Here is a 16,904-nt window from a genome sequence, read left to right as displayed (position 1 = left end):
TGCTGTGCAATAATGAGGAGTCCCGAGGGGACGAGCTGAGATGTCGCACCGAGGGTGAGCCCTGGCTGCCACACGGAGGCAGCGGCAATGTGGGGGCACGTCTCTGAGGCATGAGCAAGGCAGAGACCATCAGAATGGTCACATCCCAAAGGGAGGCAGACGAAATGCAGCCGGAGTATAGCCAGTGGGAGGTGACAGTGAGATGACAACAATGACAGGAATAGCAAACTCCAACAGCCCAAGGAGATAGGTCCTATTACTGGCCCATTTTAGAGATGAGGAAACTGAGGTCCAGAGAGGCTAGGTCACTTGTTCAAAGTGACATAGCTATGGAATAGCAGGGCTGGGATCTGAATCCAGGCAGTCTGGCTCCAGCGCCCGTTCTCTTGCTATGACTGGACACTGAATACAGAGACAGGACTACAAGCCTGCGTCTCTCCAGGGGCTCAGGAGAACCCTGGCCGACGCACAAGTGGGAGTGGCATGCCTGATGCTGCGGACTGGTTCTGCTTGTTGTACATGCTCGGTGGCTGCAATACCCAGCCCTGTCTCCATCTTCAGTCTCCCTCCCTTCGGAGGAGTCCAGCAGATGACCTTCAGGAATCTAGGGTTTGTAATTAAGAGCACAATGGTTGGGGGGAAAGACTGGAGCTTTAAAAGTGCTGGAACATTCCTGGACATTACAGCATCTACCCTCGCACCGAAGAGTCATGGGTTTGATTCCCAGTCAAGGGCACATACTTGAGTTGCAGGTTTGATCCCCGGCCGAGATTGGGGTGCTTGCAGGAGGCAACCAATTAATGTGTCTCTCTCACATCAATGTTTCTCTCTCTCTCTTTCCCTCCTCTCCTCCCTTCCATTCTCTAAAAAAGCCAAAACAGGAAAAAATATCCCTGGGTGAGGATTGACAACAACAAAAAAGTGCTGGAACAAATCTTTGATTGGAACAATCACGGATGGCCTGAGACAAAAAGACCCTGATTCCTGACATTCAGCATTTCATTGCCTCAATGGGGAGACTGAGGCCCAGCACATGCCCAAGGCCCCAGCATCCTGCTAACTTGCCTCATCCCTCCACCACTGAGTGACAGCCCATTTCTGACACTCGCCCTAGGGCCCCTGACGGCCTGCTTCCCTGTCTGCCTGCATCTGCTCGCGCATGGCGTGCACTCCCAGCCTGGCCAGCCGCGGGACCTTCCTCCTCAGGCCGGAGCTCCTGGCTGCAGCAGGCTGGCCCGAGGCCCAAGCAATGAGCTTGGCACCCTGCCGGGGCCTTAGCCACATGGTTTCTCCACTTCCCCAGGTCAGGCCTCCCTGGGGAACTGAACGCCTCGTGCTTTGAGCAGAACAAGGCCCAGGAGAAGACAGAAGCTGGCTCTGGGACGAGACGATAGACATGAAAACAGGGACAGTCCTCGTGGCCACATCCATGGCAAGATGTTGAGGGCTGAGGAGGCCCTACTTCCCCACAGTGTCTACCCAGATGGTCTGTTCCAGAAGGTGGGCTGTAAGGGCGGGGGTGGGGGGAGGGAGCGTGCAGCTTGAAGATCTGCAGTCCTACCAAGGTCTCGAAGGCTCAGCTCCTTGGCCTGAAAAATGGTCAGTCCTGCCCAACTCACCTAGCAGAGTTGGGCTGAAGAAGAGGCCAGATGTTTGTAATCCAGCCCCTGGCAAACTCTAATGTGCCATCACCATGTGCTGGTGAGGGTTTGCATCAACAGTGGGAATACTTAATGATCTCTAGGAAGAGCCTGCAGAAGGATCTTGGAGACTCTTGACAATGCTTCGATTCTCCAGAGTCGGAAGTTCCCGCGTAAATCTAACCGGCATCTCAAAGCACCGTGTTCTTTTCCAGATGTTCTTTTCCAGATGTGCGCCCACATGGAGAGACCGGAGGCCCCCAGCACTCTTTCTCACGATGCTGAGCATGTTTTCACCCGGCCCTTTTGAAATCCACTAGGGAAGCCCCCCCAAAAGTGACCCCAGGGAATAAGAAGGAGGTAGGCAGGTAGAGTTCTCACCAGGATTCCAGAGCCACCGGTAGCTCTGGGACGGCTCTAGTTCAAGTTGGGGACTCTGGGGACCACGTCCCCAGCCCACAGCGTGACCACAGCTAAAAACTCCCGTCTGCTTTGGCCTCAGTTTCCCCACGTGGAAACATGAGATCCCTCTCACTTTGCTCCCTCCTCCCCACAGTCGGAGAACTGGAAAGAGCCCTGAGCTTGAAACCAAAACGCACCGTGTTAAGAGTCCTGCCCGCCCCGATGGCGTGTGGCCTTGGGCAAATCCCACTTGTCCCCGAGCCACACACACCAAGGGAGTGGAAGCCAGGGCTGGGCTTTTCTAGCTCTCGGTTCTAGGGTCTGCCTGCCTGACTCACTCCACAAGACCCGCTTGGCAGGCCTGGCCAGAGACCACAAGAGGAGCTGTGAGTGGCGGCTGGCCGGGTCAGGCATTCCAGCCGCTGATGGTGAATTCATCGAGCGTCCGACTACAGGATTCACTGTAGCATCTTCCCAGCCCCGGGGAGAGACCTGCGGCTGAGAGGAAATGCTCGGACCCCAGCCATGAGTGTCCCTGGGCCGTGCCCCGAACAAGCCAGGACAGTCCAGAAGAAACCCCCTAGAGCTCATAGTTCCAGCCAAGTTTGTAACATCTTATACCTGGATCCCTCAGAAAACCACAATGCATTTCTCTTTCTAGCACATGGTGTGAGGAGGAGATGAGAGCTATAGACTACGTCTCCCTTTGGAGGTTGAAGATGTGAGCACAGGAGAAGTGATTCGTACTAGCATTCTTACTAGCAAGCAAGAGTCCTGGGTTCGAGTCTTGATTCTGTCACCACCTTATTGTATGACCTTGGGGAGTTGCTGGCCTCTCTAAACTATGCTTATCTGCCTGACAAAGAGGTTGGGCCAGCTCATCACTCAGGTTCCTGCAGCTCTGATGGGATCCGACCTCCACTGTCTCTTTCTCGGCTCCCATTTGAAGACTCTCTCACATTCTCCTTCCAAGCCCAACGCCGAGGAGGCCGCATGCATGGGCCTGAGGTTTTGCTGGCTGGAGAGAGATGGACTACAGCACGATCACTGCCAGGCCGGCCAGAAATGAGGCCAGCTGCGATCTGGCATGAGGGAACTCAGCTCATTCCCTCGACATTTCCTCTTGTTAATAAGTGCCTAGAAACTGCCTGGCCCAAGGCTTGGGCAAGTGGAAAACCCATTCACAAAAGAATCCCCCAACCCCACCAGCCAGATCAAGGGCTAGGGAGCCCTGGCAATGGGGGATGGCCCGTAAGACCACTCAGGAGAGTGTGGGATGAGGGCACGGAGGGACTGGAGGCCCAGCAAGGCAGAGACAAAGGCTAAAAGACTGGGTGATATGAAGTTCTAGTCCATGCATATTCTGTCATCGCCAATGCAGACCCTGCCTGTGTGGTGGCCATGGTGGCTGGGCTAGAATTCAGGGGCTTTCATAGCCCTCAGGCATATTGCATGACCATAGGGCGGTTTGACTGGAGGGAAGGGGCTTCCTCCCACCCACACCTGACACCCCAGCGCCAGGGCACAACCCCATCGTGGAGCGTGGAATCTGAGGAAGTCAATGGCACGGAGTGAGGAAGCCGGCACGAGTTGACGGCTATCAGGGTTCAAGTCGGCAAGGCCTTGGAGGTCTCTGGGCCAATGGCTTTGGCTATGGAAGCCTCTGTTTCCTCACCTGAAAAATCAGTCTCACCCCAAAGAATCAGTGGGAGAATCACACGCAGTTCAAAACGGGGCCTCAATAAATGTTGCTTTTGAGGGGGTCAGTTTTGGCTACAGTGCTATCCCTACTACCTGGCACACAGTAGGTGCTCAATAAATTTTTGTTGAATGAGAAATGAGTGAGAGGCCTCATCTCACTCACAGACCTGGCGCTGCCTTCCCAGCTGTGAGCAGGAGTTTTCAGCTCCAAGGAAAGAAAGTAAGTTCAAGCAGGAGGCAGACGAAGGGGCCGCCGGGAGTAGGAAAGGGATAGGGAGGCTGTAGAGAAGGGGGTGGAAGAGGACAGTGAAGCATGACTCTGTTGGTGGTCCTGGTCGCAGCAGGTGAAGAAGCCACTGGCTCCTGCATTCTAAAGCTCTGACCCCCAGAAGCCACACGATCGTGGCCACGTCATTCACTGGTCTTCTCCTCTGCACAGTGGCAATGCCTGGCCCTCTGGGAGGTTCCCAGATGGAGCCAGAACAATCCCCCCATGGGGGCTCTGGAGGTGGCCTCGACCCGGAGTGCTCTTCCTCGGATAGCCACAGGGCTCCATTCTTACTTCATTCAGTTTTCTCAAAAAGTGAGGAGGACTTCCCAGACCAATTTCTCCAACAGCCTATACCCCAAGTACTCACTGTCGCCCTTCCTACTCTATCTGAATACTCAGCACCATCTGACAGTCAATCATGCATTCTTCATTCCCTCAAACAATCATTGTCTGTCTGTCTGCCCATGAGAATGGGAGCTTTGTCTTGTCCACTGCTCAGCACCAAGCACAGTGCCTGGCCCGTAGTGCACACTCAGAATTCATTGAATGAATACATGAATACATGAATGAATGAATGAATGAATGATGAATGAATGATGAATGAAGTAGTCTCCTTGTCCCAGCCACCGGGCTTGAGGAACAGATCCAAATGCCAGCCCAGCCCTCGCAGACTCCGCATCCTTGACTGAAGCCAGGAGCATCAGGTGCTGGTCCCTGCCCAGATCGGGGGTCAGGTGTCAGACCTCAGGCACAGAGGGGGCTAGGTCTGAGGGTGAGGTGCTCCTCCGTCAGCTCCTTACAGCCAGGACCTGGATCTTGCTTTTCTTTGTATTCCCCGCTTGGCCCCAGAGGACCCAAGTCCATACACTGCAATAGGCAAGGTCAGTGCCTGGGACCCTGCCATCAGCCCCTTCTGGCCACCGGGAGTGCTCCTGGCTCCCTCCCAGCTGACTCTCAAGTTCTAACTCACAATCCCGTCTCCATCAATCACAAGCAATCCCGTCTCCATCAATCAAAAATCTACTTGCTACCAACCTGGGAGGTACAGACCCAGGGCTAATGATGGTTCCAAGTCTAGGCCTTACCCTGCAAGGCACAGGCAGGGAGCCTTAAGCCAGCAACGGGGCAGGGCCCGAGAGAAAGATGTCTCAGTCACAGTCCTGGGTCTCCCTCAGCCTAGCAGTGGGACCCTGGACACAACACTCTGCCTCTCGGAGCCTCCGTTTCCCCTTGTGAATAGCAAAGCATGGTGATGAATGACTTTCCTCCGGGCAAAAGTTGTAGGGAATCCACTTTTACAACTTTATCTCCAACCAGTGGGCCTGGGCCACCATGGAGATCAGAGGCCCTGGAGACACACCGAGTTAGAATCCTGGCGCTGCTGCTGACTCAGCGTGAAACTTCGGACAGATTACTTACTCTCCCTGAGCCGTGGCTTTTTCTTCCTGCCCCACAGAGGCCCAAACAAGGGGAAAACAATTCCCTGCCACGATGGAGAATCACAGGCAAAGCTGACAGGTTGGGCATTATGGCCGAGCCCCCCTCGTGGCCCACCTGCCCAGCATCCCGCTGCCCTCTGGCCTTGTGTGTGCACGGGTGAAACAGGGGACACCAGGACAACACGGAGCCTGCGTGTTGTCCGAGTCAGGAGCACCGCCACCTGGCCAGGCCAAGACCCCCCAGTCCCAGCAGGACCCTGAGCACGGACACTAAGGACCCAGACAGCAGACCGCCCTGCCCCCACCCACAGACACAGAACTGCATGGCAGAGCAATTGGTGTGCACGTGTGCATACACACACACACACACACACACACACACACACACACACACACACACAGAGGCTCCCTCCTAGAGGGACCCAGAGCCCACAGGAGCCCCGCCCCCAGCCCCAGCCAGGAAGCAGCCACTCGTGTTCTGGCAGCAGGACACGAGGCCCAGACAGCCCTACGTGCCGGCCCCCACACTCAAAGCACAGCGACGGCTGAGCGGAGAAGCAAGCAGAGAATGCCCAGGCCACGGATGGACAGGGCAGCACGGCCAGTGGGAGGTCAAGTTCCCCCATAGAGTCTGCGTAATAGACACGGAAAATCTTTACCGGCCTACCCATCTTGCCCCTCTTGCCAGGAACGCCAGGCAGGCCCTGTAGAGGAAGAGACAGGGGAGAGGTCAGGACAGGATTCCAGCAGGGGACACCAGCCCCAGAGCACCCACAAGAGGCAGTCACCGAGAGCCTAGCATCCAGACCACATCCACAGCAGATACCAGCTCTGCACAGGGGATGGATGGCCCTTGCACTCCCTAGAGTTGGGGTCTGCGTGGGTCTGAACTGGGGATCTGGCCCCCCAAAGTACCCGGTGTTCCGGGTATTCGGCTGGTGCTCGCTAAGTGCTCCTTCTGCGTGTCTAAGGTTCTCTTGTTGATGAGGTTACATTTGAGTTCCCATATATGGGCTCAGGCAGGGAGGGGATGGAGAGGACGGTCCAGAGGCCTGGGGGCCGAACAGTCTCGGTCATAATCACTCATCTCGGTGCCGAGAGCAGAGCAACCACAGGTGATGCCTAAACAAACGAGCAGGGCCGAGTCCAGGCCGTAGTGTGCCGACACTTGGTCTGAAATACAACATGGGCCCGTTTCTCATTTGCTGAAAGCCCTTCAGAAGCTCCCGGGGCTCTCAGAGCAGAGGCCCTTTCCTGACCTTGACCTCTGAGTGACGTCTAACGTGGCCCAGGCGCTCCCTCCAGCCTTGTCTCCCCACTGCCCCACCTTCCCACCTCACACGCAGCGCTTGGACTGGCATGACTGTTAAACTTGCCAAGTTCTCATACGCCCCCGACCCTGCACACTCTGGTCCCTATGTCTGGAAGGCACCTGCCTTGCCTTGTCCCCTTAGTGGACTCCTATGGAACTCGAGAGCACCTTCTAGAAGGAATTCCACGACTGCTCCAGGCTGGCACCTGGCAGAGGGGTGGGTGGGGTGGGTAAGAGGTAAACAGAGAAAGCATACTCACACGCTCTCCGTCCGACCCTGGCAGGCCGAAGAGCCCTGGGAGTCCAATGTAGCCCTAGGAAAGAGCAGGTGGGGGGTCAGAGGGCCGAGTGGTGGGGTGTGGCTGGCCCGACCCATCCCAGCCCCCTCGCTGCCCTCCCACGCCCGGCTCTTCTTCCTGGCTGGCGGCAGTGGTGGCTCCGGCGGCTCCTCGATGACATAGGCCTTGAGGCAAGTGTATATGCCCATGGACTGCATGGTGCTGGCTTCCACGATGTAGTCCAAAGGCACATACCCTCACGCCAGGGAAGGGCGCGGGCGCTCTCGGGGGGAGGCCCGCCCCGAGCCGGGACTCCAGGACCTGCAGGAAGGAAGCTCTCAGCTGGGTTAGATGCTGGAGTGGCCCCAGGTCCTCCCCACCCCCAGGGACCCTGCTGGGCACCTATGGCTTCGGTAGTGCCTCCTTCTAGGCCTCGAAGGTGCCCTGACCCCAAAGCTTGCCCTCTGCCTACTTCATAAATATGAGACCCGTGATGGCGGGGTTGGGAGGGCAGCTGGAATGGCCCGGCTCACCCAGGCTGCTCAGGGCCTTGTGACCCTGGACAGGGGTGAGCTGGGGCCAGACCATCTCTCTCTCTATATATGTGGCCCCAAGATGCCTCTAGCATGGCAAACACCAAGCAGCCCAGATGCCTATCTCTTTCCTCCTGACCGATTAGGGACCCTGTGGCAGAAGTGAGAAGACCTCCCTGTGTTCAGAGGGACCCTCTGGGGTCACAGTTTGTGGGAACAGCTGGATTAAGGAAGGTCCAACATCATAGGACAGGAGCCTCCTCAGCCCCTGCACATCACCACCATTACTACGATCATCATCATCATCATGGTTGTCATCATCACCACCACGTCCTGGGGAACTTGCCCACCCACCCCCTGCCCACCTCCCAGATGCTCTCCTAGCAGCTGCCTGTCAGTTCCTGGGATTAGAGCCGAGACTGTGGCCATAATTAGGGTCTGGGATTAGGGCCTGACTGTGGTTCAGGAGAGGAAGACACCTTACACCAACCTAGCCTGACCTTGAACTGTGTGACCCACGTGCTGAGCGTCCTTTGAGAGGCAGCGAGCCCAGCCCTGCGGACCTCTGGGTCCTCATCTTAGCTACACCTTCGCTGTGCAGTGCAAACAAGGGCCTCGGGGTCTCTACTATGAACCCAGTTTCCTTGGAGGTACAGAGAAGGTTCCACCAGTTCACCTCTTAGTCTTCCAAACTCCATTTACTTCCATCCACTTCCCCCAGAACCTTCCCTACCGCCCACAGCTCACCCGGGAGCCTACACCTGGTGGCTCCCCCTAAACACTACTTGCTTCCAAATTCCTGGTATCTCCATAACCATGCAAGAGGCAGAATGGACATCACCCCCGTTGGAAAGATGGGTAAATTGAGACTGCTGGCCATTCAGGGTTTGCTCCTCCTTGAAGAGGACAATAGATACTTTGTCAGCCTCTAGGCCTGGGCAGCATTCACCCATCAGACACCACTGGCTCCCAAAAGGGTGGTCCCCTCGCCCTCAGTCAGGAGCAGGAGAGAGGCCTCTGAGGACTCCAACTGCAGGCAAAGCGGCCTGGCGTTGTTCCCATCACTTGGGACACGCTGGGCATTGTGGCAGCTGGACTGCGGCCGAGCCCCCAGCTACTCTCTGCTGCCCAGGCTGCCCGGCCATGGCGCAGGCTTGGCTCAAGAGTCTCCCATCACGGGCCGTCCTGCTGTCCCTCTGCTCTCCAGAGAGCACTCGGGTGGGAGGTTGCAGCCCGACAGACACTGGGTGGAGGCCTCCCAGCCCCGATCTCTCTCAGGCCCACCGGGGGCACAGGTAATGCCCATCCAGGGCCCACCTGTACGGCACTTGCAGGGCCCACTTACCCGGCTGCCTTTGGGACCAGGGTCTCCTACAGGTCCAGGTAACCCCTGAAACATAAAAGACAGAGGGGCAGGGACATATGGAGACCGTCTACTTGCTGCCAACAACCCAGGCCTCAGCTGCTCTCTCTGTAGAATGGGAATGGGTTCGATTCGTGGCCTTCAAACTGAGCCCCAGCCACCTCAGGGTCCCAGGGAAGTGGCTCCAGGGGAGACTGGGTGGGGGGAGCCTCTGGAGACCTACCCCCACTGCACCAGAACGTGTCTCTTCTGTTCTCTTACTGAGCATCCCTGCTCTCAGGCCTACCCAGCAGGCGCAGCTCCTTAGCCCCCAGCCCGCCACCTCCCTCTGCCTGGGGGCCCATGGCCATCTCCACACCACCAGGGCCACAGAGCTTCCAGAAGCCATATACTGCACCTGCCTGCCAGGGTAACCTTTGGCCCCTGGGCTGCCCTCGGGTCCCGGCCGCCCCTGCAAAGGAATGGAGAGAAACGTGAGGAAAGGAGAGACCCTGCCCGGCTCCAGGTCTGAGGGGCGGTGGGGCACTGGGGCTCACAATGGACAAAGAGAAGGGTGGGAATGTGAGATGAAATGGGAGGAAGGGGAAGCCACCGGCTGCCTGCCGGGCCCCCAAGCCCACCCCTCTGCGAAACCGGTCAGACCAGCCCGGAGGGACAAAACCCCCTGTGCCGGCCGCCCAGGCCTAAGACAGCACTGAGGAGGCCTGGCTGGCCCCCACGCTGGCAGCCACTGCTGTTTGATTTGGGCCCGGGCAGCCCAAATTCCTGCAAACCCCATGGCGGTGCGTATAATATCCCCTAACATCGCCCGGAACAGGCCAGCTATTCATGGCTCTAACCAAGTACAGCAGCTCGTGCCAGCGCCAGGCTGGCGTGGACTCCAGCTCTTTCAGGCAGATGTGGCTGGGGGAGAGGTGGCGTGGGGTGGAGGCCCCAGCAGGATGGGAGGCTCAACCGCCTGGCTCTAGGGCTCAGGGCCCAGGGAGGAGGCCAGGGCCCAGGGAGGAGGCCAGGGACAGCAGGGGCTGGAGCACAGGAGCGGGAGGGTGGGGCTGAGGCCGTGGTCCTCACGCCGTGGTCCTCACCTGTTCTCCGGGGTGCCCAGCAGGTCCAGGATAGCCCTTGTATCCCTGTGGGGGAAGAAGCCACATCAGGCCGGGAGACACACCTGGGGCTGTGGATGGCAGCAGCCCAGCCTCCCTGCCTGCCTTTTCAGCACCACATGCACCACGGCGGGGATGTAGTATGTGTTCAAGAAACACTTGCCGAATGGACCATGTACATCCGTGTTAGCAGGTGCCTAACGTTTTCGTCTCTGCTATTAACAGTTCTTCAACCAGAAGCATCGAGGGACTGTTCACTCCTTGGGCAGGTTTGTGAGCTGAACTGACAGAGTGACGCTGCCCCCCAGCCATTCTTTCCAAAGCCAGAGAGGGCGAGACCCTCAGAAGCCAGGGTAGAGGGGTTTCTCAATGGGTGGGCGGGCTGATTAGGACCTTCAGGTCTGGGATACGCCCAACCACCCCGTGATGCTGGAACCTTCTGTCAGGACCTGCCCCTTCTCGTGAGCATGAAAAGATTTCACACACACTGACCAAGTATATTCACCAAAATAGCCACCTGCCTTCCTCTCGTTGGTTCTAGTAACTATTCCAAGGGGACACAGGGCGCCCAAATGCCTGATGGAGAAGGAGTCTGGCAACATCCCAGCACCAGCCTTGACCCTCTGTCCCCAGGGTCCAACTGCCAGGGTTCAAGGCCAGGTCTCAGAGTCAAGAGAATCAAAATGAGGTTGTGCTTTCAGGTGGCGCTGGGGGTGATCCTCAGTCATTTCATAAGAGTGGAGAGCTCTCCAAAGGGAAACCCAGATGCCCAGCTTCCATCAGCTTAGGCTGCTGTGCAATGGGACCAGGGGCTTCCAGGGCAGACTGGGCCCTTCACACGGGGAGCCCTGGGCTTGGCTCAGACAGCTCCTCACTAACTGGGCAACTCTGGGTGGGTCACCGCCTTCTTTCTCTGGACCTCACATGAGGAGTTTGAACTGAGGCCCCTTCTGCTCTGGCATTTGAGATCTGGAGGTGTTGGGCTCCCCCAGAGGGTGCTACACAAGACTGTAGAGTACACACACACACACACACACACACACACACACACACACACACACGACGCCTGCAGACTCCTTCATGCGTGGCTGTTTACCCAGGACAGCACCTACATGACCTCCTCTAGCCCTTACAGCAGCCGTGGGTAGAGATTATCACCTCCATGTTACAGAGGAAAAAACGGAGACTCAGAGAACGGAAGCCACTCACCCCGAGTTTCATTGCTGAGGACCAGCAGGTTCACCCTCACCCTGTGTCCTTCCGACACCAGAGGCCACACAGAGAACCTTGCAGACATCCCGGGCATGCACACACACACACACACACACACACACACAACTCAGCACCCCCGCACGCCCCCAGGAAGTGGGACTCTTAATTATAAACAGCAGAGTCGGTCTGACCCAGGAGGCTTGGGGAGTTTACAAGCATTCCTCCTGCACCTACTCATGCCTCAGACTGCTCAGTGATATGATTGCATCTCAACCCAGGGCCCATGAGGTGGAGACAACACGGCTGGCTGAGAGTCTTCCACATGGGTGTGCGTGCTTTCCCCCAGAGGGCAAACTGAGGCACGGGCCACAGCTCGCAGCGGGCATGCAGCACGGCTCAGGCCCCTTGGGCTCTGCTTCACTGCGGGCTGGCCGTGTGACCTGGGGCCACTGATGGCACCTCTCTGGGTCCTGGTTTCCACTTCTGTAAACTGGCCTATACCGGGTGGCTCATGGGTTGCGTGAACAACGTGTGTAAAGCACCGAGCACAGGATCTGGCATTAATTCCAGGGCCCTGTAAAGACTGGCTGGTGTTATCATCACGATCTTCCTGTCTCGTTTATTCATTCAACCAACACTATCTGAAGTTTTATGCACCAGCACCATTCTACGCCAGCATCAGCCTGCCCACCCACTGAGAAACCCCTCTACCCTGGCTTCTGTGGGGTACATGAGAATACAACATCCTTTGCCTTAATGGGGTTTACAGTCCAATTAAGGAGATATAAAAATAAGTAAACATAAAGGATAATGGCGGGGGGAGGGGGAAACGGGGAGTGGTTTCCATGGGTACAGAGTTGCAGGTTTGCGAGCGTCCTGGTGGTCGTTGCACAACAATGTGAATATATTTAACGCAATTATAACCTTAAATATGGTTGAGATGCTAAATTTTATGTTTTTTAAAACCATAATTCAGAATAAAACTTTAAAAAGAGATCATGTGTGTAGTGACCAGTGCCTTGAAGAAAAATGAGCAGAGTTAGAGGACAGAGAGTGGCAACGTTGGGGAGGGCATGGCTGCAGGTGGGCAGGCAGGGAAGCCGCTCTGAGGAGATGAATGAGGTGAGAGAGCTGGACATGGGTATGGGTCTGGCTCTCAGAGGAAAAGCGTTTCAGGCAGAGGGAACAGCAGGTGCAGAAGCCCTGAGGCAAGAACGCTCGCAGGTGGGTTTGAGGAAGAATGGGGTCCACGTGACTGGAGCAGAATGAGTAAGGGGTGAGAGGTAGAGGGGAAGGAGTGGTCAGCGAAGCAGGAAGCCAGAGCATGTGTGTGTGGGGGGTAATATGATGAGAAACCACGGAGGTGGTTATATATAATCCATATATATAATCCATATATATAATCCATATAATCACCATTATTATCTTTCTCCATTTGGAGCTTGCAGAGAAGAAAGAAAAAGCAAAACTTCTGCATTGAGCCTCGAGCTCTATGCTGTGTGACTGGGCACAGGCGATTGCCCTCTCTGAGCCTCACTCTGTCACTCTGCCTACTCTGAGGGGTGGCTGCAGACCCAATGCAATAACGGGGCAAAGATCCCAAGAGAAGCATGAAAGGTGCTTCCTCTGAAGCCAAAAGGAACCTTCTGGAAGCCAGTGCTTTATCAGAGAAGCGTAGCCAGCGTAATCCCAGGAGGAGATTTCAAGTAAACCCTTCCCCCGGAACACAGCTACAAGGAAACGAATGACCATCAGGGACGTGGACCGTGGCCTGCCCTAGGCCTGGCTCGCCACTAACGCCTTAAATCCATCAGCTCATCAACTCCTTGACATCATGCCTGGGAGGGAGAAATTACTGTGCACACTTGCCAGATGAGCAAGCTGAGGCTCAGAGAGGCCAAGTGACTTTCCTGGGGCCACACAGCTTCCCAAGGGCAGTGCTAGACTGTGACTTTAATCTACACACTCACCGAGGCCGGAGGTCCCCAGGGCCACCCGGGAAAGACCCCCTTAGACACCCACCTCCCAGGACAGATCACTGCAGCATTGCTGGGCCAGGGGACAGTCACAGAACCCTGGAGTATCTGAGTTGGAAGGGACTAAGCCATCAATTTCACAACCTCCTTTCTCACCGGGCAGGCTGAGAAATGGCCCAGAGTGGGGAAGGGACTTGCCCAAGATCAGTTAGCAAGTTACACCAAGCCTGGACTGTCCCCCAGGCTCTGGGCCGGCTGGGCTGGGCTTTGTTCAGAAGGCCGAGATTCCTAGACCTGTCCCAAACAGTGGATCCTGAGGGGCCCTGAACATTGCCATGGATAACCATTTCTCCTGGCTGGATGGGAGTGGTGGACAGAGCACTGCCATGCATGGGGAAGGAGTGGGTGGGAGGCCGTATGCTCCCTGAAAGTACCTTGACCGTGTTTACCAAGCTGGGCCGGCTAATAGCTTCAAATGACAGGGCCCTGGGACCTGCAACAATCTAAGCCATTATCTTCTCCAGGGCCCAGCAATTATGGGGCAGGCGCCGACCGCAAGGTGGACCCACGGGCAGTGACTTCCCCACATGTGAGCGGTGCCTGACGGGCAGGCGGGGAGAGCGGATGCCACAGGATGCTCCGGGGACCACGGAGTCTGCAGGGCCTCCAGCTGCCCGGCAGGCGGGTCTCCACAGGACCCGTGTTTATAATACAGCACGGTCTATATTTTGATTTGGGAGCCAGATTAATCATTGCTTACAATGCACAAGGAGAAACCAGACATCACCTCACTGTTGCTGCAGACAGTCTCCCTGCCGGCTGGGATGCTATTTGGGCTTTGGGCAGGGAGAGGAGGGGGTCCTGTCCTTGCCCAGGGGTCCTGGGGACCAACATGTCCACCCAGGCTCCACCTCAGCCTGCAGAAGGTCCTGGCTTCTCCTGCAGCGAAGTGGGACTCACCACACTTTACCAGCTTATCATTTCACTACCGCTTCGCAGCCCACCTGCCACACGGGGGCAACCAACAGGACACCCCACAGAAAGAATCAGCAAGGAACAAACATGCCAAGAGGTAGGGGGGCCCATGGCAGGATGCTGGGCAAGTCCCTGCGCCTCCCGGACCTCCGTTTCCCCAGCTGCTCTCTCACAGCATCCTGTTGGCCCAGAAATGACAGGATGCTGAAGGTGGGGCTTTCCCAAAAGCACAGTCCACCACGGCGCAGCCAGGTCTCCGACGCCACATCTGCCCAGTGGGCACTCGAGACACCAGGGCGGGCACGGTTTCTGGATGGCTCATGCACTCAGCTGTGTTAGGCACCAAGAATACACTGGTGAACCAAACAAACTCACTCCACACCTCCGAGAAGCGGCTCTGAGTATCAAATACATAGTCACACGCTCTCTGAGGCTCGGAGAGTGTAGACAGCCCAATAGCAGCAGGCGGCACTGTACACGGAGGTTTGAAGGAAGAGCGGGTTGGGGAGCAGAGGGGAACTGAACCTCAGAAATGGCAGTGGGCGTGGGCCCGAGGCCCAGGGCAGCCCCACAGCAGGGAAGCCTCGAGAACGGTCTCGGTAGGGGCTCTGCATGGAACTGGGGGTGCCGCGTGCAGGGCGAGCGGTAGGTCTGCAGAAAGGCAGGAGGCCGCCTCTGGCAGCCTCCGTCACATGCCCCCAAAGCATTCCCAGATGGCCCCTCTGCCCCCCCCCCCCCCCCCAGTTATTACAGCTCCTCACAGACGGTGGTCAACTCCGGTGGCAGAGGGAGGGCTCATGGGCAGGGTGAGGGCTGTAGGAGGGCCCGGAGGAAGGAGTGCCAGAGGGCATGTAGGGTTGGATGGAGTGAGGATTTCTCCTCAGCAGGTGCCCGAGCCCCGCTGCCCTGCGGGCTGGATCAGGGCTGGGGTGGCACGGCAGGCCTGTGCTCTGTAGGACACTGAACAGCACCGCTGGCTTCTACTCGTTAGAAGCTCGTAGCAATCCCCTCCCAGCTGTGATGGCCAAACATGTCTCCAGACATTGCTAACTGTTCCCTGGGGTGCAAATCGCCCCCGGTTGAGAAGCACCCATCCACAGAAGAGAAGGGAGGAGGGTCAGACTAGGGACAGCACGGGACTCCGCCCTCCCAGGGTGCAGGTGGTGTTCTGGTGACCTTCAGTGCTTCTCCTTCAGGATCATCGGGATCATTCACTCACTCGTTTAACAAATAGGGATGCAGTGCCCCCCACGTGCCAACCCCGTGTTAGGTCCCGGGGATGTAACAGCTCACTGGACCTTCCCAACCAGCCTCGGAAGCAACCGAGGCTCCGTGAGGCGAGGCCACGTGCCCAAGCTCACCCCGCAGGAAAGGGACAGAGCTGGCTTCCATCCAGGTGTCTGACGTGGTCCATGCACCTGTCCAGCTCTCAGGAATCGGCCCAGCAAAGCTCCTCAGCGAGCATCGCCAGTGGATGCAGAGAAACTGCCTCCGGCGGGAGCCTCTTTTTGACTTGGTGGGCCCACTCTTATTTGAGAAGTGGTTTCATTCCACGTAGGGGAGGGAGGAAGGGCCTGAGGGTCAGAAACCTAGGTTCAAATCCCAGCTCTGCTGCTTAGTGACCCTGATGGTTTAATTTCCTTTAAACCATTAACTCTGTTTTGGCTGCACCTGAGAAGCTGGTGCCAGGGTTCCACTCAGACCAAGAGAACTAGGATCCCTGGGGTGGGCGAGGTCCCCAGGGGTTCTAATGCAGGGTGGGGCTGGGAACCAGTGCTCCTCAAGGCCTCTTGATGATCTCAATGCATTCAACGCCATTGCTGGCACACGGCCTGGTATACAGGTACATGTTTGCTGAATGAATGACTGGTGGAGTGAATGACTGGTGGAATGAATGAATGAATGAATGAGCAAAGGAATGAATGAACGCATATGAATAAATGAATGAAGGAATGAATGAACGCATTGAATAAATGAATGAATGAATGAATGAGACCTAGTTGGGCCTTGGCTTCCTCAGCTCTAAAGAGGCATAATACTGTCTTAGCTCTTGGAGGCTATTTTGAGGGAACAACGTGATGAGGAACAGTAATTCTTCATGCCACCTCTACTTTGCCACACTATTTAATATGGGAGCCCTCCCAACCCAAGCTCCTCTCTCTGCCTGTTTCATCTCAGAGGCCTTTTCATCTTCTAACACACCTTATACTTTTTACTGTTTTTTCTTCTTATTGTCTGCCTTCCCCCACAAGAATAAAAGCTCTGGGGGACAAGAATTTTGTCTATTTATTCAGCTCAGTGCCTGTCATTCAATCAATTCTGTGGAATAAAAGAATGAATAGGATTCTTGGTGTCACTCTGGGGTGACCCCGAGATTCAACATGCTGATGGGCAAAGAGCGTGCTCACCTCCCCCTTTCCCTCCGGACGTCTGCTTTCTCCCGAGGCTCCCACGTGAGATGAAGGAGAAAAGCCCCCAACAGGACCAGGCCAAGTGGCCACATTTGTCACCAAAGATCCTTGTGGAGGGGAAACTACCCACAAACAGTGATGATCCCAGGCAGTTGCCCACCCTGTCTGTCCTCCTTCCCCACCCTGGGGACCCGAGCTCCCCCATTCCCTGCCTACCACCCTCCGTGAGCAGGTGACACAGGGCTGCCACACACCAAACTCCTCTGTGTTTGCCTGGGCTGGCCCAGG

The 16,904-nt window shown here is 56.5% G+C and overlaps 1 protein-coding gene across 2 annotated transcripts in view; it reads right to left on the bottom strand.

The window, feature by feature from the left end:
- Window positions 1–16,904, bottom strand: part of COL27A1 (collagen type XXVII alpha 1 chain) — a 124,993-nt gene that overhangs the window by 75,220 nt on the left and 32,869 nt on the right. For both annotated transcript variants that reach the window (XM_079790348.1, XM_079790349.1), the window contains exons 8-12: window positions 10,025–10,069; window positions 9,337–9,390; window positions 8,922–8,966; window positions 7,026–7,079; window positions 6,113–6,157 (exon numbers count right to left, since the gene is read on the bottom strand). In XM_079790348.1, the coding sequence (XP_079646474.1) occupies window positions 6,113–6,157; window positions 7,026–7,079; window positions 8,922–8,966; window positions 9,337–9,390; window positions 10,025–10,069 (243 nt within the window). The remainder of the gene's footprint in view (window positions 1–6,112; window positions 6,158–7,025; window positions 7,080–8,921; window positions 8,967–9,336; window positions 9,391–10,024; window positions 10,070–16,904) is intronic.

The sequence above is a fragment of the Cnephaeus nilssonii genome, assembly GCF_951640355.1.
Source record: "Cnephaeus nilssonii genome assembly, chromosome: 14".
NCBI lineage: Eukaryota > Metazoa > Chordata > Mammalia > Chiroptera > Vespertilionidae > Cnephaeus > Cnephaeus nilssonii.
This window is presented reverse-complemented; position numbering and strand designations above follow the sequence as displayed.